Consider the following 26,420-nt stretch of genomic DNA (forward strand, 5'->3'; position numbering starts at 1 on the left):
TGAGTCTAGAAACATCATCAGAAGTCAAAACATTAAAGCCTGTTATCTTATGGTGAGTAAGGATAGGATTTATGGATGAACAACTTCTTTATTACAATCCATAAATCCTATCCTTCTTAGACCTCCAACTTCTAAATGCAAATCAAAGAAGTTATCTTATGCTGACGAAGCCTTGTTTTTGAAGATTAAAACTGAAAAATTTCATAAAACTGGGTCAAAATTGTCGTGAAAAAAATCCTGTACAGTATCCACGATGTTTGGTGTTTACAAAAATATTCTTCACATCAAGAGGTTTTGACTCGAGGTAGATACAAGGCAACTTCATGATTTGTCATAATTACAAACATATGATTTAAGTAAAATTTATAATGAATTACCGGGTAAGGAATACAGTTTAATGACACCTCAGCAGTTTCTAAATCACGGGTTACAATGGTCACTTGGTGTGGAGGATGTATCATCTGGTCCACAAACCAAATGTGATCATGTGACTTTCTTCTTGCTGGCTTTTGAGGTCTTGTTCTTGATTTGCTTCTTGAAGAAGTCCGCGTTTGACAGACACCTGTAGGCTAACACCTGGGGCACGAGGAACAAGGTCAGGTTGATGAGCCAGAACACCAGTCGGGCCGAGGAGTTCTGCGGAACGCGATGGATGTATGGTGTCCGGTTGTGAAGCGATGCTCCAATGTAAGAAAACTGACCCTGGAGAAGACAAAAAACATTCTAGGTTCCTGTTCCTGTCCACTGAGTAATCTTTGAACTATAGTTGCAGTAAATATGTGCTAAAATATGGCAGTAATGATCTTAGGACTATGGTTGTTGTAAATCTATGCTGAAGTATGGAGTAATGATCTCAACACTATAGTTGCAGTAAATATGTGCTAAAATATGGCAGTAATGATCTTAGGACTATGGTTGTTGTAAATCTATGCTGAAGTATGGAGTAATGATCTCAACACTACAGTTGCCGTTAATCTATGCTGAGGTATGGAGTAATGATCTCAACACTATAGTTGCCGTAAATCTATGCTGAATTATGGGAGTAATGATCTCAGCACTATAGTTGCCGTAAATCTATGCTGAAGTACATGCTGAATTATGGGAGTAATGATCTCAGCACTATAGCTGCCATAAATCTATGCTGAAGTACATGCTGAATTATGGGAGTAATGATCTCAGCACTATAGTTGCCGTAAATCTATGCTGAAGTACATGCTGAATTATGGGAGTAATGATCTCAGCACTATAGCTGCCATAAATCTATGCTGAAGTACATGCTGAATTATGGGAGTAATGATCTCAGCACTATAGTTGCCGTAAATCTATGCTGAAGTACATGCTGAATTATGGGAGTAATGATCTCAGCACTATAGCTGCCATAAATCTATGCTGGGCTAGGATTTCGATAAACTTACATTTACGCCAGCATCCATTCCCCTGGTTCTTGTGATGTTAAATTAACCTCCCTTGATTTTCATTACCATTTTACTGAGCAATTTTTTGCCAATAAACATAATCACGAGACAAACCACGTGTCCGGGTAGTCCTGTGGGTACCTGGGTCCTACTCAATACCGACCCTACCCGTGTACCCGAGTTACCCGTCCTAGCTCTAGTAGCATAGCAAATCAAATTGGCCAATGAAAATCAAGGGCTGGTAATTTGAAATCGGATAACAGCATGGAACGAATTGGGGACTCAGAGTAGGTTTACCGAAATGCCCAATCTCATTAAAATCAGATCTTAGAACAAAGATCCTTTAAACAAAGATTTGAGGACATCCAATTAGGGGTCACGTCTGAACAACCTTTCATCCGACCAATCAGAGCGTCGCTTACCAGATCATTCCAGAATGTTCTATTTTTCAGGTTTCAAATTTTTTATCGAGAAGTTGTCAAAATATGTTTTGAAGCGTAGTCGCCAATTTGAAATTAATGCCGTAAAGCATGAGAAAGCTGCCTTCTGATTGGCTAATGTCAACTTCTTGTTAGTCATTCCATTGGCCGGTCAAAGTTCGCACAAGGTTGGTCTGACGTGACCCATAATGGGATGTCCTCAGATCTTTGTTTAGCGGTAGCGAGAACTAAGATCTGCTTTTACTGGGATTGCCGAAATGCCAGACATGGAGACATGGAGGATGTGGTTGTGCTAATGCTAAGTGATGAGCTACTCATGGAACTTGAGTATCTGGCTGTCATCTAATACAGAAAGAGCACCAGTGACAGAACTATTTCTGGTAAAAAAAGAACAGTTGCAGGAACAATAGGGTTATGATTTGTTCTTGCAACTGTACCTTTATATCCCGATATTGCCCCACCATGTGTCCTCTATATGTTGCATTAACTGGTTGTGTGTGGGTGTTTGTCAGGGGAGATATCTCTGAGTACCTGTGCTGCTGCCCCAGCGTGAAGGAGGGACCAGTCAGACATCCACGCTTCTCCTGGATAGATGAGGCCGTAGATGGAGGCCCCGTAGTAGGGGAGGAAGTAAAACAGGTACACCATCATCTACACACAGAACAATGGCTGTCAGTCAGGGAGAGATAAATACATACAGAACAATGGCTGTCAGTCAGGGAGGGATATCTACATACAGAACAATGGCTGTCAGTCAGGCTGGGATATCTACATACAGAACAATGGCTGTCGGTCGAAAGGAATATTCTACACACAGACCATGCAGCCACAATAATTATATGTTAAAAACTGGATTCTATCAACAAGGAGTATAAAAATTCACACTTGCATCACTGACACAAGCTACAGTGGTAAGAAGAGTTGTGTCCCTTATATCACATCTTCCCGAGACAAGGGAGTTAACTGACTTTAAAAGTCCAGTTTCCATCCTTGCCGAAATAGGCTGGAATTCCTGGGCTCGATCGTAGCACCACCAGGGGTTATTATGAGTTATGTTCCTTCTAAGCCTCTCCTATGGACCAATCAGAATCCACCTCTCATATCACTTACATTTGTTTCAAACAAAATGGCGGCGCCCAGTCAAGATGATCTGATCGATAATCAAGATCTATAGTGTCATAAAACGGGTCTTTCATCACGAAATGCATCAAATGATATGAGCACCTTGATCAAAAACATGAAAAGGCTTAGAAAGTTTCTGTTGACAACGAGTTGGCGGTGCACATGCTTTACAAATCCTGCATTCGATCGAAATCTGCACAGCAGTTTACTAACCGCATTTCGATTTCATTGTGCGATTTTGACTGGACTATGCATAGACTCGTTAGTCCAGCCAAAATGTAACTCCATAATACCAGCCTAGTTTGGCAAGGGTGGAAACTGGACTTTTATAGTCAATTAACTCTCTTGCCTCAGGAAGATGCTTATATCACTACATTTTAGAGAAATGACATCAGAGTATTCATATTCAGTTTGTTTGTTTGTTTGTTGTTTAACGCCGCACTCAGCAATATTCCAGCTATAGGACGGCGGTCTGTAAATAATTGAGTCTGGACCTGACAACCCAATGATTGACATCATGAGCACTGATCTATGCAATAGAGATGTGATGACATGCGTCAACCAAGTCAGCGAGTCTGACCACCTTATCCTGTTAGTCGCCTCATACAACAAGAATAGTCACCAGTTACTACAAGCATGGGTTGCTGAAGACCTATTCTAACCAGATCTTCACAGGTGAGCAAACAGTCAAATCACTGGTCTAAGAATGTGCTCAGAAAGTCAAGTAAAGTCCCTAACCCTGAAGTAAAACAATTTCTAATTAATCACGAGGCCCCTCAGGATATAGTCTGGCGAAAACTGTTCCCTAACATTTGGCACCTGTAAGAACCTTCAACAAAGCCTGCAGCATGATACAAGCGACACAATCAGCATACCTGTACTTTCGGGTAGAGCGAGGGATCAGACATGTACGGCTCGACCTTCTCCAAGTAGTACTTGCCTATTGTCACATTGCCACCTGTGGCAGCCTGGAATACAACAGAAAATCTACCTCAAACTGTTTATGTAGAGTACAAACTTTAGTATGAATAAGAATTGATAATATCTTTTGTGTTCACAGGGGAATAAAGGTCAAATACAGGTGTGCATACTGCATAATTCCACATAGCAACATTACGAAATCAACGACATCGGTCAGAGCTGTAATGCCACACAAGGCCCACCCATGCTATTATCAACTAATCAAGAAACAGTTGTCAGTCAGAGGGTGGAGGCCTCACGTGTTTTTGGCTTATGGAAACAAATGCAAAAACAATTGCTTGGCTAGCCAATCAAATGAAACAGAATCACTTGCAATTTATTTATTATCCACACCCAATACTGATATTGATCTGATATGTTATTTCAGACTGCAGTGGGCGACAACTACCGGTATGCTAACCTGGAGCTAGAGAAAATAAGGACAAGTAAAAAAATCTTTGGACATTATGCAAGTTGATTAAATATTCTTGGAGATACTGATTTTATTTAACAAAGAATAAAGTTTGCCAGCAGAAAATCAATTATGCATAATTCATCTTTGAAATGCCCACAAAAGAAATAAGAAAAGAACTTTGTAAATATCCTGTTTACATGAAGTTTCATTGTTAGATGTTCAGGATTTCCTTGTGATTCTTTATGCATGAGAAGGAAATTCTGAAATTTAACAGACACACACACACATAGCAACAGAGACAGACACACAGAGACAGAGACAGAGACAGAGACAGAGACAGAGACAGAGACAGACACAGACACAGACACAGACACACACACACACACACACACACACACACGCAACTGCAATGCTCCCTGAGAGCAAAATCAATAATTTGGAAAGGAATGTTATGTGAATCAACCTACATAGATTTTTAAGAATTTTTACACAACACAGAAAACAAAATTGAATCGTTTTCTTATATCATTCAAAGCTCCAGATAACTTTTTGAGCAATTAAAAAATTGCTACATTGAAAAGATATTCGCTACAACTTTAAGCCAATCTTAGCTCTGAGATAGCTTCTTGAACAGGCCGCCTGTGTACTCACAATGAACCTGACGATGGCCAGAACTGAGGCTGCTGCGAGGTAGAGGATGAGGAACATGTCCATTGGTCGGCGCCAGATGCTTGGCGGCTCTGGTCTGCTGCTGGTCTCCTGCAAGAAAACACACACCAATTATTGATGATGGCTAAACTACTGCATGCTTCTGCTGCATTGTGTTATTGCATATTCTACCATGACTCAGGAAATTACCTGATTCTGACTGGTCAGTCAGAGGTATCAAATAAAAATAACCACCTGTGACTGAACCAGCGGATTTGACAACCCCATCACTGCAGAAGCTAATGTTATTAGAAAAGTACTTCTTTATCAGTAGTTGTCGGTAAGCATTTTTAAATAAGTATATGTACAATCATAGGTAATAAAATGAAGAGTTGCCATTGCTACAGTATTCAAAGTATGTGTGGCAATACATTTTGAGCAGGAAACACAAGAACTGTCAAGCGTGGGTTGCTGAAGACATATTCTAACCCGAATCTTCACAGGACGTTTCTTAACTACTACTGAGTCAAGCCTGTCTACAAGGTTTTTTCCCCCTCACCTCCTTCTCCTGGCTACAAGGTCTTTCCCCCTCACCTCCTCCTGTCTACAAGGTCTTTCCCCCTCACCTCCTTCTCCTGTCTACAAGGTCTTTCCCCCTCACCTCCTTCTCCTGTCTACAAGGTCTTTCCCCCTCACCTCCTTCTCCTGTCTACAAGGTCTTTCCCCCTCACCTCCTTCTCCTGTCTACAAGGTCTTTCCCCCTCATCTCCTTCTCCTGTCTACAAGGTCTTTCCCCCTCACTTCCTTCTCCTGTCTAAAAGGTCTTTCCCCCTCACCTCCTTCTCCTGTCTACAAGGTCTTTCCCCCTCACCTCCTTCTCCTGTCTACAAAGTCTTTCCCCCTCACCTCCTTCTCCTGCGGCCTTCCCCGGAGGAACTTGGCTCCGGCCAACACTGGGATGATGAGATACGGCAAGTTCAGCAGGCATGGCCATCGGATGCCATGCTCCCCTTTAACAAAGGGCAAGACATATCCATAACAACACATTCATCTGCAAATCAATAAGTTTCCTTGCATGTTAAATAATAATATAAAGAATAGATCTTTTGAAATTGTTTAGAAATGGTTATACTATGGTTATTGTTTATGTGTTCTGAACAAAGGACGAAGGGGCAAGCAATATATCCCAAATTTCTAATACTACTTTCAAAATTCAGGATTGAAACTGGGACTGCTTCCACAACAGTGGGACAGTGGGTTAATAAACAGATAACATGAAATCTTATCCTAAACTAATTTTGAGGGGAGTAACCTTGAATGTGAAATGGTGTCATAATACTACGAAAAGTACTATTTTCAATGCTTATGAGTTAATGAATACAGAAAAGTTGGACAAGTTGTGAGGCTTGTTGAGATCTCCTACCCATCAGGATGCCAGGCATGAAGACAAACATGCTGTGACCGATCGACCCCGCCCAGTACAGGCCCACCTCTCTGTAGCTCTGACTGAAACAATGGAGTAACATTGATGAAACATCACACCTCTCTGTAGCTCTGACTGAAACAATGGAGTAACACTGATGAAACATCCCACCTCCCTGTAGCTCTGACTGAAACAATGAAGCAACACTGATGAAACATCACACCTCTCTGTAGCTCTGACTGAAACAATGGTGTAACATTGAGGAAACATCACCTCCCTGTAGCTCTGACTGAAACAATGAGTAACACTGATGAAACATCACACCTCTCTGTAGCTCTGACTGAAACAATGGTGTAACACTGATGAAACATCACACCTTCCTGTAGCTCTGACTGAAACAATGGAGTAACATTGATGAAACATCACACTTCCCTGTAGCTCTGACTGAAACAATGGAGTAACACTGATGAAACACCTGTAGCTCTGACTGATACAATGGAGTAACACTGATGAAACACCTGTAGCTCTGACTGATACAATGGAGTAACACTGATGAAACACCTGTAGCTCTGACTGATACAATGGAGTAACACTGATGAAACACCTGTAGCTCTGACTGATACAATGGAGTAACACTGATGAAACACCTGTAGCTCTGACTGATACAATGGAGTAACACTGATGAAACACCTGTAGCTCTGACTGATACAATTGAGTAACACTGATGAAACACCTGTAGCTCTGACTGATACAATGGTGTAACACTGATGAAACACCTGTAGCTCTGACTGATACAATGGAGTAACACTGATGAAACACCTGTAGCTCTGACTGATACAATGGAGTAACACTGATGAAACACCTGTAGCTCTGACTGATACAATGGTGTAACACTGATGAAACACCTGTAGCTCTGACTGAAACAATGGAGTAACTCTGATGAAACACCTGTAGCTCTGACTGATACAATGGAGTAACACTGATGAAACACCTGTAGCTCTGACTGATACAATGGAGTAACACTGATGAAACATCCCACCTCCCTGTAGCTCTGACTGATACAATGGAGTAACACTGATGAAACATCACACCTCCCTGTAGCTCTGACTGAAACAATGAGTAACACTGATGAAACATCAAACCTCCCTGTAGCTCTGACTGAAACAATGGAGTAACACTGATGAAACACCACACCTCCCTGTAGCTCTGACTGAAACAATGGTGTAACACTGATGAAACATCAGACCTCCCTGTAGCTCTGACTGAAACAATGGAGTAACACTGATGAAACATCTGTAGCTCTGACTGATACAATGGAGTAACACTGATGAAACACTTGTAGCTCTGACTGATACAATGGTGTAACACTGATGAAACACCTGTAGCTCAGACTGATACAATGGAGTAACACTGATGAAACATCACACCTCTCTGTAGCTCTGACTGAAACAATGAGTAACACTGATGAAACATCACACCTTCCTGTAGCTCTGACTGAAACAATGGAGCAACACTGATGAAACATCACACCTCCCTGTAGCTCTGACTGAAACAATGAAGTAACACTGATGAAACATCACACCTCCCTGTAGCTCTGACTGAAACAATGAGTAACACTGATGAAACATCACACCTCTCTGTAGCTCTGACTGAAACAATGGAGTAACACTGATGAAACACCTGTAGCTCTGACTGAAACAATGGAGTAACACTGATGAAACATCACACCTCCCTGTAGCTTAGACTGAAACAATGGAGTAACACTGATGAAACAACACACCTCCCTGTAGCTCTGACTGAAACAATGGAGTAACACTGATGAAACACCTGTAGCTCTGACTGAAACAATGGAGTAACACTGATGAAACGCCTGTAGCTCTGACTGAAACAATGGAGTAACACTGATGAAACATCACACCTCCCTGTAGCTCTGACTGAAACAATGGAGTAACACTGATGAAACATCACACCTCCCTGTAGCTCTGACTGAAACAATGGAGTAACACTGATGAAACATCATGGCTGCAGTGAACATAAACTTAAACTGGACGGAAGCCAGCATGTACTGGTATGTCCACTGTAGCAACATATCTCTTCATCTTGTTTATGATAAATAATTTTTAATAAAAGAATGATACAAGTGACAAGCTCCTCACAGAGATGGCCTGTACGCAGAGCTCTGTATACCATCACTGCCACCAGTCACAGCTCCCCACTGTGCTAGGTGCCTACAACCATGCATGGAGTTGAGCACACAACCATCTGATGTTAAGGTTTACAAACAAAAATTTCTATTTCATTTCAACTATCATATAATTGGTACAGTGAGAATGTAAGGGGGTAGTTGGGTGCGTTTCCATTGGTCAGCAATCTTGAAACAATCTGATAAAATTTAAACAAACATCAGCTGGGAAATAAAAACTTAGTCATAAAACTATTCCCAATTCACTAGAATGGCATTCCCAAAGATATATACGGTACACATGTAAAAAGTCACCAAAGATGGGTTAGATCGAAAGATTTCAAGATTCTTGTAATCCACAAATCCATGTTCCTAAAAAAAATCTTTGTTTACCATGTTTACAGTTAACTTTGCTTGTGATGTTAAATTTAGTTACAATGTCCCAACATGGCCATCCTTTTCCATTAGGAACTTATACAACCCATGCCATTGGCACAGTAACACAAGGAACATCCAACTCTGCCAAGTGATCAAACTGAAATGTCATGTGCCCACCCCCAGGACTGGGCAGCCAGGATGGTGAGGTACATGGCGTAGTGGGCAACGCCGTCCCAGTAGGCGATCATAGTCCCATAGGCAGTCTTCAGGTATGGCTCCCCCTCTCGCAGATAGAAGGCCATGAAGTCACCAATGATGCCATCATTCTCCAGCGCAATGACGAGGTCAATCACAGAACTGAACGTGAAGATGCTGAGGACTGCAACAGACAGACACATGCTGTCACATACAAAAGATTTATTACCACGTGATGAGTTTGGTTTAAACGCTGCTTTAAACAGTGTGTGAGTGAGTGAGTGAGTGAGTGAGTATAGTTTTATGCCGATTTTAGCAATATTCCAGCAATATCATGGCGGGGGACACCAGAAATGGGCTTCACACATTGTACCCATGTCAGGAATCGCACCCGGGTCTTCGGCGTGACGAGCAAACGCTTTAACCACTAGGCTACCCGACCGCCCCTGCTTTAAACAGTATTTTTGTTTATCAGCTTAGTGTTGGGGGAAAGCTGCAGGGACGCAACTCTGCATAAAGAATTGTGGCCAAGTATGCAGTAAAGGCATGCTTGGAAAATATGAGTGAACAAAGATGCAAAAACTTGTAAGGATATTTCACATTTTATACTTGAACATGTGTGGAGTCGATTCAACTAACTTCCCGTAATATGACAACAGCACATTATATTTAAGTCATTTCTGTCGAGAAAACTATCCTGTTCTTCCTCACAGTCCTATCAATAACCATACTGACAATATCTTCATCTCTACTGTTATGGCTGCCATCTTCATCACCTCCCCACCAATCATCCTAATGACACTTCTCTTCAGCAGGTTAGGATGTTTGCTGGTAGTTTTGTGTGTTCACTGCTCAACTCGGCCATGAACTGGGAGTGCTTTACAACATATTTAATGTCATACTATCCCCAATGTGAAGCGATACAGCCAAGAAATGTAGACTATAAGCATATGGCATTGTATGTCAAACAAGAATGAATTAATTCCCAACCATGTTTCTCAAAGAATAATTGAATGGGAAAAGCACTGCAACATTCTTTAAACAATGACAACTGCATTGTAACCTTGTTGCTTGAGATCATCGCATTGTACGGAAAGCACATATCTGCGGTTGTCATGGCCCCCCATCTCTGCATCGTTAATATAGTGAGTGAGCATGGTTTTACACCACGTTTAGCAATATTCCAGCAATATCATGGCAGGGGACACCAGAAATGGGCGTCACACATTGTACCCATGTGGGGAATTTAACCCGGGTCTTCCATGTGACGAGCGAACACTTTAACTATGCCATCACCCCATAAGGTTTTTGTAAGTGTTATCTTCATGTTAGAAAAGTCTGACAGTGTGCTCTGTAGCATTTACAGCAATGTGCACTGTAGGATGTAACAAGGACGGGACATTGTCATACAATGATATCCTACATACTGCTGTAGAGTAGACATGTTTATTCTAGCAATACCTTTAGGTTTGGTTTCATGTTCACTTACTTAATGCCTTAGATCCCACAGTGCAAGGTAATGAACATGATAAATGTCATGCTTTGGTACAGGGTCTGTGTTTTCATACCAAGTGGAACATGTACAAAGTTGAAATTGTTGTTGAATGCTAATGAAATTATATTGGTGCACTTTACACTTTTTTTTATTTCAATTAGCACTGCATGGAGCATCGAACTCACGTTGCAGCTTGTAGCTAAGTGAGTTAATCTGATTAAAAAACCCTTAACACAAGACCATGGGTGCTGGTTCACCAAGTCATCAGCCCCCGAATGTTTATCATAATGCCCATGTGTAGCAGAGATTTTCTCAGTGGACAAGTGACAAATCTGACAAAACTAACTGCAATCATGCAAACGTAGTAACATCTAAACAATTTTTACATTAGAATACTTATCCTGCATTACTACCTTAATGCTTTTACTGCTATTTTTATTTTATATATATTTATTTAAAAAGAGAGCTTCCACAGCTTTTACAGATTGCAGGAACATGAACTGCATCCAGGAAACCCAGGCAGGTTCCAGATACGGTGCTAGGAAGGAGCCAAAACCAGGAGGCATCAGAGGCACCAGCGCCAGATGTGCTGGCACTGGCAGCGCACCAGGTGCTGTTAATCAAGAGTTAACCATGGCGGCAGACACAATGGGTGTGAGCGCTGATGTAGACAACCGTGGGGATGAGAGCGCTGCTCTAGTAGCAAAGACTGTTGAGTGGTAGGGGGTAGAAAGACCTGAGTCAATGGGATCTGCGACCTCAAGTGTCGGGGATGTCTCAACTGGGAGTTTATTCTCAAACATTTTACAGTGCTACGACTAGCAGTAATGTGATTATACGTGACAGCTGTGCATGGGTAGGAGCCACACCACAGTTGGAACAACTTCTTCTGCAACCTGGACCTCTCACAGCTCCGTCAGGAAAACTTACCTACCAGTAAATATACAAGCTTGATTGACTAGAAACGAAATGGATGCTGAAGATAACTTAACAGCACTTTCAAATCTTGACTGCCCATGTGATGAACTGTCGGGTCGGGTGCTGATAACTCACTTCATCCCTGTGATTGGTGGACAAGACAATGATGTCACAGAGGTCATCAATAGCGACCATACCAAGAATGAGTTTGGTAGTTTTAAAACTAATGTCGCTGCCATTTGTACTTCGGTTTTAGAGCAAACCTGTTGTGTAATCATGTGTGATTAGGATGGCATCTATCCAGACTTCGCTGTTTAAGCTGCCATAGCCCTCACTGTTCCTGCCAGCAGTGTACCAGCTGAATTAGACTACAGAACAGTGTTCATGTTGCTAGTCACAATCGCCTCAGTCAACATCGTCAAGGACGCCTGAACTATTTGATGGAACTGAAAAGGCACCGTGATGAGCCCATTGCTAATACACCTGTTGCATGTCAACTCCTCCAAATAAAAAACAAAACTCTGAATCAACAAGGTACAATGTTTTAATTTCACTTTCAATATAAAGTGATAATGGGGTACGGCAAATTGTTGCCAAGACTGGTATTTCGTATGCAACTGAAAATCCTGACATTTGTTATACACAGTGTTACAGTCACTCAAACAAGATGAAGCGGGGTAACTTTGATCTCTCAACCTTAATTCATACCGGATATTAATGTCATTTTTTATGGTAGTATTTATCTACAGAAACAGGAGAGCTTTGGAATATATTTTGATCAACTAAGAGGTATGCATAAATACCACCGTTAAAATGTCAATAGCCAGTCAGTCTTGGGACATTTCAGAATCGCAAGCTCGACCAAAAGTTTATAAGCCATGCACGGACCAGCGGGCAGGCGGCTATTTCTCACACTGATCAGAACTAACTCTAAGGATCTAAGAGGCACGCGAGATTTGTGATTGTGAAGTGAGAGCGACAGCCTGAGCCATTTAGTACAATATAAGTCGGGCCAGGTAAACTAGATTTGTTGCCCAAATTATTACTGCTCCACAAACGGATCTTAACACAGAAATAAATGAGTTATTTGAAAGCTAAAGTGATTTTTCCCCTGCAAAACTCTCCAGTTGACATAAAGTAACTGAGTGGTGACACATGTGACACATCCTTACTTAGCCTACTTCAGTGTAAAATGGGCTATGTAGCATATAGTCTAGATCTAGAACATAATGCTTCCTTACCATAGAAGAAGGAATCGGTTTTCTGTGGTCGGTACTTGACAGTGAGGTATGGGATGAGCGTCACAAATACCAAAACCAGAACTCCACAAAGAAGTATAAGCCGGGGGTCTGTCATTGAAGACGCCTTGTTCAGCATGTACGAAATTGGGATTGCTGTCAGTGAGGAAAAGAAAACAGCAGTTGGGCCAGAGACACCCATTTTGACGTTTTTTGCAAAACACAACCTTTGGGTGACAGTACCACTCGAACGATTTGTAACAATGCCTGTGTCTGTCCCGTAAGGCGGTCACATGCTCTTTTAGTTATCGCAATAACAGCGATAACTGCCCTGACAACACAAGTGTGGCGAGTTATCTTGTGTTTGTGAGTTCTGGAAGTAGTGAAAAGTTCAGTTTATCTCCCTTGGATGCATTACACGCGAGTGCGTTTAGCTGCACTGATCTAGGTGCCGGAAGAACACGAATACTGATGACGTCATCCATAGTTACCATGGTAATGATTAAATGCTACGAGAATCAGGCAATAATTTGTTCTGCCGTGGAAGGTGTATTGATATATAGTCCCAAGCTGCATTCTTATATTACATAAATCACATCTAAATCGCTTAAATGTAATGACGTCATCACAATCTGTCATGCCGTTCAACGATGCACCCAATCAACAGAGGGCGCTGGCATAACCAGTCTTTGTACCAGGCTTGACGGAAATAGCCGAACTTAAGGCTTGCGATCCACCTAAGCTGGGCCCCGTCTCTCATATCTCAAATTGACGAAGCGCCCAGGGAGCCGGGAACCAGCTTAGCGACCGACCGGGCTTTCATTTTTAACTGGTTTCACTATTGATGTGCGCAAATACCTTGTTAAATTTTATTCAATAACGGATAGACAGAAGCCCAGTCACGTCTCTCCACAAGTACTGTTTCCTGTTTATCCAAGGACAAGAGCACACGCTTGTTTCAGACAGCGCATAAGTATTTGGCATGGTTTATTGCAATATTAGGTAACTATGTCCATAAAGTGATATAGAACAGGCTTCGCATGGAAGGAATTAAATTATTCGGGCAAATTATTTTTCGTTTTGAATAAACAGAGCTATATTTTTGTGTCAGATAAACTGTGATAATGGACAGCTCAAAAGCCTCGGTTTAATAATAATAATCACTACTCTGAGAGTCGCTGAGGCCTGGCCCTGTTTCTTGGGACATATATTTGTGGATGTAGAGTATTCACTTATTTCTTGATTGATCAAGAATGCTTTCATTGACCAGGCCCAGCTGATCTAACTTCCTGCCACTGCAAATATGTCTGAGACTAGCTGTTTTTTAAGAATACTTCTAATTACTGTCATCACTGCATGTTGAGAGACCATATACCAATATGGAAGACGATTCCAAAAGAACTAATTTGGCTCACTGTTCCCCATACCTCAAAGTAGATTGTCACGAGAATCTCCAGAAAATCAAACCTTAACTCTGATTTGCCTTCTCCCTCTATATGAAGAACTGATTTCTGATGTGTTCAGCAATAGTCACTCGCTCCATTAAGAACTGACCAACTCTCTGTAAGAGGTCATGTCCCATGAACTTTCAAATTAGCATGCCTGGGAGGCTTCTAAATTCCAGACTAGCGGGGTCGAGTGGTCAGGCCTCGCTGACTTGGTTGATGCATGTCATCGATTCCAATTGCGTGGATCAATGCTCATGATGTCAATCACTGGATTGTCTGGTCCAGACTCGATTATTTTACAGACCGCCGTCATATAGCTGGAATATTGCTGAGTGCGGCATTAAACAACAAACAAACAAACAAACAAAACAATCTAAATTCCAGGAACAAGTCAGCGAGACATATGGAGCATGCATACCCTGTTGCAGTCCCTCGAAAATGAAATACAACTTACAGTTCTGAATGGAAAATAATAGCCACCCTACAGGGTTTAGTATCAAGGGAATATTTGTGTTTTGTGAATGAGAGGGGAAGGGAGCCCTTTTATTCAGACTAAATTCCAGACAGAAATAAACCATTTAGAAACAGGGACTGATTGTGCTGACAAATTGAAGACTAGTTGAGCCCAGTTGTTATAGAAAGTTGACCTATGATTGATGATGCAAGAAACCTATCATCATGAATCCCACAGTAAAACCCTGATCAAGTGTCTTGTGTGCACCATGCCTGTACTCGTGGTTTCCTCACTGTGGTAAACGTCTTAGACCTGCATCACATTGGCTCTTCTTCCACATCAAACAGACACACTGAAAAATGACTGAAATTCTGTTCAAAGCTATGTTTAACCAAACTCACTCCCAAATTCATCCCAAACAGAATAACATGTTGCAAAAAGGGAAATTATCTCATTTCACAAAGGCCATTTTAACTTACTTTTACGGTTGCCAAGACCCAGAGTTACTACAAGTCAATGAATTTGAATATGTAGATGACAGAAAACATTTTTAAAGCTCCTGAGGCATGTGTTAACAGTGTTTCAAATCAACATGATTGAGGAAGTTGCTCGGGTCATTGAGGTTAGCGGGATCACAGGTGGCCCAGGTGTCTAAGGCGCTGCGATTCGCTGTACAGAATTGTGTCTCTTTGGCACGCCAGAAACCTATGATTGTGGGTTCCAATCCCGCTTTGCCCCCTTTATGTTTCTAGGTTTGTCAACAAAATACCCGTACTTGTGGGTTTCACCGAAGTGGTAAACGTCTGAGACCTGCATCAATTCGGGCTTTCCTCCCACATTAAGCTGACACACCGTGATATAACTTGAATACTGTTAAAGCAGCGTTAAAACCCAACCCACTCACTCATTGAGGTTAGCTGTTGTTGGAATCTAAGATTTAAACATGAATGGGATTGGGTGGTCATGCATGCAGACGTGGTTGATGAATGTCATCATTTCCAAATAGTGAGATTAATGCCCATGAAGTCAATCACTACATTGTCTGGTCCAAACTCGATTATTTACAGACAGCCTTCATATAGCTGGATTATTGCTGAGTGCATCGTTTTTTTTAATTTGTGATGAGGTGTATAAGAAAATGTGAGGTGAAATGGGGTTAAACTTTGCATTCAAGATTATTGCACTTACATAGTAACATGCTTGTGTGTCTGTCTGTGTGCTTGCTTGTACTAGTCCAACTAATGCAAACTTTATGGTGCTGGCCCACTGAAATACTATGCCACAGTTTAACATGGATACACTACTCTGACATGTGCCATGTCTATACTGACTCCAAGTCAACCAGTCCTTGTTTTATCCCCTGAATGTCAAGCTCCAGACAGGGAAACAACAAGTACCATCTTATGCTTTTTGGTATGATGTTGCTAAGGATCGAACCCCTGGACAGACCTCCAAATAACTTTTTGAGCAATTGAGTTTTTACTCCAGGGTTTCTATTTTAATTGGGTTATTACATTTTTCATTGGGTAACCAATATTTCTTCTCTCAAGAATAGGGGCCTGTGAAGTTCAGCTGTGTTTTCATATTGCAGGTGGTGAGCATAAAGGAAACCAGCTGCAGGGCATCTCTCACAATGAGGCTCACTGTGGTTGCATGTAACTATTTCAAGAAGTATGTACAGCGAGAGATTGCGAAAGCAACCGGTGTAACAGTTAGAAAACCTTTCCAGGGTTTTCGAGACATTCGTAAAAAGAAATGGTATTATGATGAAAACCGACCATGGACATCTGCAGCCAAAGAAACTAACATATCTCTCAGACGTCCTCCACATGTCGTAGTACAACCCATATCCAAAAAGGACTGGACACTTTTCAAAGGAGACAGGGTGAGTAACAATATTAGTTTTTATGGATTAGTTGTTAATGTAACATAACTGGATATTACTCCGGTATAGAATGTCTCCTGTAGTCTTACTTGTCCTAAGAGGCGTTGTAATGGATGGGGTGGTCCGGATCGTACACTGACTTAGGATGTTGCTCGTCATGTCAACCACTGGTTTGTCTGACCCAGACTTGTTTAATCACAGGCCACCATGACACAGCTGCAGTACCGCAGACTGAGGTGTTAAACAACAAATAAATACCGTATTCGATAAGTGCCCAGGGCTCTCTCAAAATTAGAAATAGGGGGTGCTTATTAGAATATTATTTTGGTGAAAAAAAACCAATTGTAAGATCGTAAATTTTGTCTTTAGGCGTACACAGAAAACGATCGCTTCAGTATTTTACCCCTTGACGTGGGTACTTATTAGAGAGGGGCGCTTATTACGTCGAATATGGTAAACATTGTTTTCCATGGCTATGATTGAAGGGAAGAGAAAATCTGCCCCTAATTTCTTGGCTTGTCATTACCTGGACAGTGTTATAATTAATTGTAATACAAAGTCTGTCTGTGCAAGACTCAATTATATACAGGCCCCTGGATATAGGTGGAATGTCACTGACTGTGGCGTAAAACAACAAACAGGATACAACCAGATAAAAGAGAAACAAGTAGCCCTGCAGCGTGTGCAGGTTTCCCCCGGCCTCAGGACCAGGGGTTTTATGGCTGTGTCTGGCCTAGATCCTGTTGTGTAGTTGCGTGACTGAGCAAAGTTAATGTACATGCCGTATTCGACGTAATAAGTGCCCACAACGATATTTGCTAATAAATTGGCCAGTGAACAATCCTAATTAGCGCCCCTTCCGATTGATCAATGTACACAAGACTTATTTATTTGTGTAAAATACACACTCATGTGTTATATGCACCCTTAATTATGGGCAATTAAATTCTGGACAAATATATCTGTCGTACATAAACAGTTCAGGCTGTCAGCATAAACCACGAAATTGATCTTTTAACTCTTTTTTCACTAAAATAATATTCTAATAAGAGCCCCCTATTTCTAATTTTGAGAGCGCCCTGGGCGCTTATTACATCGAATACGGTAGTACATGTACAAAAGCGTGTGTCCAGACATGAATCATTTCCACAAGACTGACAAGAGAGGATCAAGTGCAAGGATTAAAGTACAAGCATCAAGTACAAGAAGACAGTGATCCCTCCCCTTCCTGACTTTCGCCTTCATCATCAGTTCCTGACAACAGCATCACTCACTCACTCATATCAGTACTAACACTATTGACCTGATGTTGGATGGATGCATGTCTTCCACTTCCTCATCTCTTCTTATATACTACTCAAAAGAAGTTAAGGTTCACCCGATTCTTTCATATTGGTAATGTTAATCTGTCATGGCATCAGAGATTAACTATTGTAATATGAAAGAATAAGGTGATCCTTAACTTCTTTTGAGTAGTATACTTTTCAGCTTTCTAATGTTCCCAATAGACAGTACTTTGTTATTGTGACAAGGAATAAAGACTTGATCAATGTTGATTGGGTTGAATGGACCTGACTCTGGAAGACCATCATGTGATTCCCAGAAGTTAGGTCTGAGGATGTTTTCAATTGTTAGTGCACACTATACACAAGAAAATGTGGTACAAGTAATTACTGTTTTGGGATAACTCATGATCTGCAGGTATTTTTGTACTCCAAACCTACTCAAACTGACCATACTGACAGAAGGTTGATGTGACCATTGTAACTCCTAGCATGGCAATATTGTGGATATCCGAGTTAAATTATCAGTCTGTAACTTCGTAATGTACTGTATTGCTTTTGATTGCTCTACAATTGTACGATTGGTAGGAATTTAAAAACACCAATGATATGGCTGATAGTATGCACAACAATAAATATTTTAATAGGTGCAATATTAGTTATAAATAAAACTAAATAGCAGAAAACTCAGGTTTTACCATCAAATTTCATACCTGATATATGTTGATAAGCAAGGATTATGACAATTTCATATTAGAGTTACTTCCCTTTGTCTTATGGCAATGCCATTGCCCACATGGCTAGAAAGATGGAGTGTAAAATAATTTTTAATATTGATTCTTGATGCTGGTGAGTTAAAGCAATTTATCATCCAAAACTTACCAGGCTCCCACGGGAGATATAGCTTGGTTGAGATCAAGAGATATCTACATTGTAGATATTGCTGCAATGAAATTGCATCACAATGCTTTGCTGACCATTAGACATCATTGGTTACCATGACGTCACAATCAATTGACATGACTAATGGCTCTGCTACTGAAGCTGTTAGCAGTACTTTTTACGCTAAAGACACTGCTTATTACTGTCTACAAACTGAAAAAATTGGAAGAATGATGTTGGATGATAAAAAAAATCTCTCCCTCGTGTCTTTTGATATGAAATATATGAACACAAGTTGATAAAAGTGGAAAAACTCCTTAGCAAGCCTCAACTCGTGTTGATATATTTCATATCAAAAGACACTTGGGTGAGATTCTCTTTGTGACATCAAATCACTTAATTGTTGAGAACAATATGCAGGGCTTGATTTAATGAGCTTGATTTAGCTTGCATCAGGTGCATGTTGACATGAAAACATAGTTGCATCAGACAAAACCAGGTTGCACCCAAAAATATTTCTAAATAATAAAATCTCAGATCTCATGACTTTTAGTATGTTAGTACTGTTGCTGTACTTATGAGGCAATGTCATCAATGGCAGCCCTCATATATCATATACTGTTGCTGTACTTATGAGGCAATGTCATCAATGGCAGCCCTCATATATCATATACTGTTGCTGTACTTATGAGGCAATGTCATCAATGGCAGCCCTCATATATCATATACTGTTGCTGTACTTATGAGGCAATGTCATCAATGGAAGCCCTCATATATCATATACTGTTGCTGTACTTATGAGGCAATGTCATCAATGGCAGCCCTCATATACTGCATAGTGATTATCATTAGTTGGATAATCTAAATATCAGGGATAGATGAAGCTACATTACTGTATATATAATCTTGATGTACTCACAGTTTGATGATGTCAAGCTCAAGAAAGCATGACAATTTACACAGAACACAGGGATTAGTGATGTAGTATGTGAATAAAGCCAAGAGGTAATGATAGTGTTCAAAGACTGTTGTTGTGTGGACAAGTAAGGGTCAGCCAAGACACAAATTGCGAAGATCTTTTACATGCATTTGGTGCATGCAGACATCAATATTAAGTTGCATTTTTCAATAATAGGTTGCACTGGTGCATGTTATAGATGGCTAAATCGAGCCCTGAATACAATATTACATTATCCATTATTCGTTATGTCACAGATGATAACATTTCATCTTAACAGTCGCTTGACTTCAGTGAGGTTTCTTTATGGCGTTGACATAAAAACATTATTCTTTTCTATTTTTTAAAATTGACAATGAGTAATATATCATAATATATAGGATAACATACTTGAAAATATTGATTATCTGTCATGAAAGTGTAATGCTGTAAGTCAGTCACCAACAGTTAGAAACCCCTGAAGATCTGGGATAGAATCATCTTCCCGAGGCAAGAAAGTTAACTGACTATAAAAGTCCAGTTTCCACCCTTGCCGAACTAGGCTGGGATTATGGAGTTAGATTTGAGTCTATGCATAGTCCAATCAAAATCGCGCACCGAAATCGAAATCCAGTTCGTAAACTGTCATGCAGAGTTCGGTCGATTGCAGGATTTGCAAACTCGTTGTCAACAGATATTTTCCAAATCTTTTCATGTTTTTAATCAAGGTGCTCAAGTGATTTGATGTACTTCGCGAAGTAAGAATCGTTTTATCACCAAATAGATCTTGATGGTAGATCAGATCGTCTTGACTGGGCGCCACCATTTTGTTTGAAGCAAATGCATGTAATACGAGGGGTGGAATCTGATTGGTCCATATGGGAGAGGCATAGAATGGACATAACTCGTAATAGCCACTGGTGGCGCTTTGATCGAGCCCAGGAATTCCAGCCTAGTTCGGCAAGGGTTGAAACTGGACTTTTAAAGTCACTTAATGCTCTTGCCTCGGGAAGATGGGGTAGAATAGGTCTTCAGCAACCCAGGCTTTGTCGTAAAAGGCGACTATGCTTGTCGAAAGAGGCAACTAACAAGATCGTGTGGTCAGGCTTGCTGACTTGTTTCATGCAGGTCATCATATCCCAATTGCGTAGATCAATGCTCAGGATGTCAATCACTGGACTGTCTGGTCCAGACTCTATTATTTACAGAATGACGTCATATAGCTGGAATATTGCTGAGTGTGGCGTTAGAGGCCTTCACCATGTATTCACTTTTAGAGATAATTTCTTGTAAATCTCTTGAAGATTACTGATTCATCTCAAACTGTGTCACAGTCATTCCCATATTCAATTAAATGAATACAGACATTTCTTGTAGTCTTGTGTGTCCTAATTTCTCTTGGCAATGATCACATAGGCAATGTGCATCATGCATATGGGCGGGTGGTTGTTAGAGTTGACTCCTAGCACCCATTGCTTTTCATTAGCGGTTACTAATTATTATCGGGTGGTCAGGCTCGGTGATTGGTTACGTATATGCTCATAACCGCTCACAATATCAACCCCTGGTTTGTCCAGCTCAGGCTTAGGTATTTACAGGCTACTGTGATGTACATCGATCCCAATTGCGTGGATCGATGCTCATGATAATAATCACTGGATCGTCTGGTCCAGACTCGATTATTTACAGACCGCCGTCATATAGCTGGAATATTGCTGAGTGCGGCGTTAAACAACAAACCAACCAACCAACCAACTGTGATGTAAATATGAAGTGACAAGATGAATAAATGTTTACCAAGAGATGAGAGATTGCTTAAACACCAACATTTCACGTTTAATTGCAAAGATGCATAAGGACATCAAGAGAGCCATATGGAAAGAAATTGCAATGAATCATCAACATGAACATCAATGAAATGCCAATCAAATCCTCTACCTTGTTTAAATATGTCTGTGATATGACAGGTCATAAGGTCGCTAATATCATTCAGTACCAACCAATCCTTCTATCTACAACGGCAATACCATGCCACTCTTCATGGCAATGAAAAAATGGGAATGTATTGGCAGAACATTAACCCATGCTTGTCAAACTCTTTCAGTGATGCTCATCATATCAATCACTGGTTTGTCTGAGCCAGATTTGATATGGCTGGATATTGAAATATTGTCGACCGCTGAGTTAAACCACAGCAAACAAAACAAACACATACAATGTTTGGTTGAAATAATTAATTTACTATGTAATTCAGTGTTTCTGTAAGCATGGCAAGATAGTCATGATATAGAACAATTATTGATAAAACTCTTGTAAAACAAAACATATTTGAAAATGTATTCACATTGTTGAAAACATATACTAACCCTCTTGCAAAATTAATCCAGGTGATAATGTTCTTAAGTTCTCCAGTAGGGTCACCTTTATTTATGTCCGTGTTGCATAGATCATGTACATAATTGGTAATTAATATTTTAGTGCCAGCATGCAAAATGTCTGCTTCATCTGACAACTCTCACACCGTGTATGTCAGTATATTATATTATGTGCAGTGTATCAAGCATTATCATCATAATGTTACCATGATCATGTACTTGCATAAAATAACAATGACTAACATGGTCGGAAATGCATAATTTGTCATCAAGTGTGCCACAGTCACTAAGAACCGACTTTCACTTTGTGTGAGTTCATTGGAGTATGAACCTTCATAGAGTGAGGGCCAAACTGTATAAACATCGGAGCTATTCTCAGGGTTTTCCCCATGAATGTAGGTGTTCTGTTAGTGTTTACGTCATTTCAAGAAAACGGTCTCGTGAAAAACATATGAACGTCAAATTGTGTCGTTCATACACTTATGAACTTCAATTTTGTGGTCATGTGACCGGTCTCTCGTCACATGGAAAAGCTGTATATCGGGTAAACTTCAAATTAAAAAATTATATGAAGATATTTCAGTGCTAACTAGAAATAATAATGTTATCATGTACATGCATAATGTATCATTGGATACTTGCCCACCCTTCACTGTTGCAAATTATATATACTGAACGAAAAAAGTGACTATTTTGGGGATATATATGTGGTGTAGACACTATTTCATAAACATATCCCCCAAAATATCCATGACCTCTAACTTTTTTGTTCAATATATGTGTTTGCCGTGAAAAGCTGGAAAATTGCTGATGGGGCGTAAAACAATATTCATTCATTCATTCATTCACTATACATGTATATATACATAATAGTCACATAGCTGGTCCCACCATCGGATAATTACATATGAGTGTCTCTCAAGTTTGTTGTGAGAGGAAATGGCATATTGAGAGAGTTATTCACAGAAACTATCTGATTGGTGATCAGTGCATGATCGTGGTTTGAGGTGTGATGACACGTGTAACGGAACAACTGATTTGCCTCATAGTCATTGTCAACTGGTGATGAATGTGTTTTGAAATTTCTATCAAGTTCAGAATTACAATGAATGATGATATAGATCTATGTCCAGGGGACTTAATTCTGCTGACTTATGTTAAGAATGATCCTGTTAAAATAAGTTGATCAGATATTGATTTCTGGACATTTCCCCATTATTACAGATCTTTCTAAGTCCCACTTACACTGTGAACACAATCCTAATGTCAGATTGACCCCAGGCATATAGCTTTCATGAGAGGTCAAGTTGGAAGGACAGCTTTATTTAGCCAGCTTGCGCATTGCCACTGGCATTACATTGGGGAACTAGCAGGGGAGAACTTGCTTCAGGACAAATAGAACTGTGAGCTTCAGTCCTCTGACCTATTTCTGGGAGTAGCCCTGCCCATTTACTGAGGCTCCACAGGGGTGGGTCGGAAACTTGACCTAGAAACCAAGACAATTTGTATTGATGTTTTTGGCATGTTGCCAGTGGGTGTGTGATCAGAATAATTATTTCACACATGATATTTTTTGTTTATGATGTGGGAATTGAAGATGTTTAATTTATTTGAGTTGATAATGTAACCATCTGGTAAACAAAACTGAAATATCTTATGTCGTTTTTTTGGCAAGATTATTTTAAAATGTTATATATTTTTTATATGCCAGACCTGAAATCATTTAACCGGTGTTTGTTGTTAAATGCTGTACTCAGCAATATTCCTGGAATGTGATGGCAACCAGTAAATAATTGAACCTGTATGGACCAGAAAATCCAGGGATTGGTATTGAACCACAGTCCACATCGTCAGGGTATGCTGACACTTTGTCTGAACCATGTCACCTAGCCTGACCACTCAATCTGTTAAATCGCCTCTTACAACCAGCATTAGTTGTTGGGGAGCAGTTCTAACCTGGAATCCCCACGGATTACATCAAGCTTAATTGATAATGTATTATTTTTGTATTGTTATTATATTATTGTTATCAGTGTTTCTTCATAGACCTTGAGACAATAGAATGTGCACAAGCTAAACAAGTTTCAGTCAAAGTGTGAATATCAACTTTATTTTTATTAATAATGTGTCATGTTTATTTGGTTATTTTATTTAAAACGGTTACCATGACTAATGAGAATGAACTTGTCCCAAATGCAGATGTTCCCAGTTAAATATTTGTCCTTCCTAACTTGGTAAATTGGATGCTGGTGAAAATCGTAATTATTTATAACACAAGAAGAGAGGCCCTCAGCCCCAGGTTACTGATGACAGGAAGTGATCAGCGTCATGGCTGAATGTGTGTCTGTGTGTGTGTGTATATATGTATAGATATCCGACATTTGGGGTTCATTATAGTCTTTATACAGCTCTTGGATGACTGGTTGGCGCCAGTGGCACTGTTTTCCTGTAGTCCCCTGTAGGTTTGATTTCTTTATTACTCCCTGATTTGTATATTTGTTTATGATATCGCTTCAGGTCATTGATTTGACCCCTTATTACCTGACCCTACCCAGGTACCCACTGCAGGTCTCAAGAGTTGGGAACAAAATGTCTGATTGGGAATTGTTTTACCGCAGCCCTGGCAAAAACTATTCAGATACATGTATCAAACGTTCAGATCATGTGTACACTGAAGTTGACTGAAGCTTTTAATCTTTACTCAAACATATACAAATCAAAGGAATGTGTGCATCGTCAGAAAGAATTGCGAACGTTAGCGACTTGTAGTGTAACCACTGAGCTATAGTGAGATTTTGTCATTAAACAATATATCACGTGACTAACCACAGGTCTGGGTAGGACTGTGGGTACCCGGGTCCTACTCAGGACCCACCCGATCCGAGTACCTGAGTTACCTGTCCCAGCCCTGCATTGATTAGCTTCAGTTCTTGTTTCACGGATCTCCTGTTCTGCTCAGCAAGTTACAGGAAGGTACTTGGTGGTACCCTGACTGTCGCTCAGCACTTGAAGGGATAAAATGAGGATTGGGTGCATCAGACCAATCAACAACCGGTGCACCCATGTTCTGAAACAAAGTTCTTTAGATGATAATGCTATAGCAGGACCACTGCTTGCTGTGACAGTATACAACATTCACTCACTCACACACTCACTCACTCACTAGCTCACTCACTCACTCACTAACAAACATCAATCAGATAACCTTTTTGTGTTGACATAGCACTTTGTATGGAATATGAAATAAAAGAGTCTATGTCAACACAAAAAGGTTATCTGATTGATGTTTGTTAGTGAGTGAGTGAGTGCTCAACAACAGATTCTCCCTTTCATCATCACCGCTGTTATTTGTATCCATCAACAGTCACAATATTACAGAGACAGTATATTTGCAATATGAAAAATTTATGAAATATAATTACCCCACCTTACTTTTTCTAAAAAGAAATTGTTGAAATTCAAATACTTAATTTATTGTGACCTTAGGTTTGTGGTATGTGTGTCAGTTTGTGATGGAGATATTGTGCTTCAGAGGGGCTTGACACACATTTATCAAGGGATTGGCATTACCTAGCACAAGTGTGTCTTTCTCTCATCAGTGACGAACAAAACATACCTAAATCATCGCAGGGGTCCATTCATGGTACTCTTCGCCCCGTGAGGTTCTGGGTTCGAATTTGTCTTCAGCAAACCATGCATGTCGTAAGAAGTGACTAGCGGGATTGGGTGGTCATGATCGCTGACTTGTTTGATGCATGTCATCATATCCCATTATGTAGATTGAATCACTGGATTGTCTAGTCGATACTTGATTATTTACAGGCCGCCGTCATTATTGCTGGAGAGAGAGAGAGAGAGAGAGACTCTTCATGTGTAATGAAAACTTTAACGTACATTGTAGTCATAAAACGTAGCCATAGGCGACAGCCAACGTTATGTTTTTGATGTCATAGTACGTGATAATTGTGGGAGGCGTAAATGCATTATGGTGTGAGCATGGTGAGTGCAAATATGCACATTGAGCTTCATGGGGATTGTTCAAAAGTAGAAGTGAGCGGTGAGCATTATATTGGAGGAACTGGTATGCAACTAAAAGGCTGAGTGATTGCACACAGTGAACAAATATGATAATCTAAATGTACGTTACATAAACACATTGAATGATGAATGCGGGAGTGGCCATATTACTGTCTTTCCGTTTTATTAATTGTTTAACAATGATTTCAGAACAGATGTTCGTTAGGCTTTTGAAACCTAAACTTAATTCTAAGGTATAATTTTCAAAACTCTCCTATATATTTCTATGTTTATTTGTGCACGCACACCA

The 26,420-nt window shown here is 40.3% G+C and overlaps 2 protein-coding genes across 7 annotated transcripts in view; one reads left to right on the forward strand and one right to left on the reverse strand.

The window, feature by feature from the left end:
• Nucleotides 1–381: 381 nt before the first annotated feature.
• LOC124145067 (transmembrane 6 superfamily member 1-like) lies at nt 382–13,486 on the reverse strand. Of its 6 annotated transcripts, XM_046514737.2 has the most exons (8): nt 12,833–13,486; nt 9,161–9,362; nt 6,424–6,506; nt 5,907–6,010; nt 5,004–5,111; nt 3,853–3,945; nt 2,387–2,506; nt 382–702 (listed from the first exon to the last, which is right to left on the reverse strand). In XM_046514737.2, exons 1-8 carry the CDS (start codon nt 13,029–13,031, stop codon nt 484–486), a joined length of 1,128 nt encoding a protein of 375 aa, XP_046370693.2. In that variant the 5' UTR covers nt 13,032–13,486; the 3' UTR covers nt 382–483. The 6 variants fall into 6 exon arrangements, with proteins under 6 accessions (XP_046370693.2, XP_048254740.1, XP_048254746.1 ...); XM_048398783.1 differs by lacking the exons at nt 382–702; nt 2,387–2,506; nt 3,853–3,945; ... (3 more) ...; nt 9,161–9,362; nt 12,833–13,486 and adding exons at nt 6,513–8,060; nt 8,104–8,155; nt 8,251–9,153; XM_048398789.1 differs by lacking the exons at nt 382–702; nt 2,387–2,506; nt 3,853–3,945; ... (3 more) ...; nt 9,161–9,362; nt 12,833–13,486 and adding exons at nt 6,513–8,060; nt 8,104–8,207; nt 8,251–9,153.
• Nucleotides 13,487–13,689: 203 nt separating this feature from the next.
• The window catches only part of LOC124145069 (probable 39S ribosomal protein L24, mitochondrial), a 47,054-nt gene continuing 34,323 nt past the window's right edge, over nt 13,690–26,420 (forward strand). Inside the window, exons 1-2 of the mRNA XM_046514743.2 lie at nt 13,690–13,831; nt 16,323–16,616. Of these exons, the coding sequence (XP_046370699.2) occupies nt 16,365–16,616 (252 nt within the window). The 5' untranslated portion in view covers nt 13,690–13,831; nt 16,323–16,364. The remainder of the gene's footprint in view (nt 13,832–16,322; nt 16,617–26,420) is intronic.

This window comes from Haliotis rufescens, unplaced genomic scaffold (genome assembly GCF_023055435.1).
Source record: "Haliotis rufescens isolate VD_foot unplaced genomic scaffold, xgHalRufe1.0.p SCAF_1, whole genome shotgun sequence".
NCBI lineage: Eukaryota > Metazoa > Mollusca > Gastropoda > Lepetellida > Haliotidae > Haliotis > Haliotis rufescens.

Excerpts from the sequence above, each read along its gene's own strand:
- LOC124145067 (XM_046514737.2), bottom strand. The coding sequence starts at position 13,031 with ATGGGTGTCTCTGGCCCAACTGCTGTTTTCTTTTCCTCACTGACAGCA. Across the intron at positions 3,946-5,003 it reads TGGCCATCGTCAGGTTCATT|GCTGCCACAGGTGGCAATGT; the intron begins GTGAGTACACAG and ends GTTGTATTCCAG. Across the intron at positions 2,507-3,852 it reads CGCTCTACCCGAAAGTACAG|ATGATGGTGTACCTGTTTTA; the intron begins GTATGCTGATTG and ends TTCTGTGTGTAG.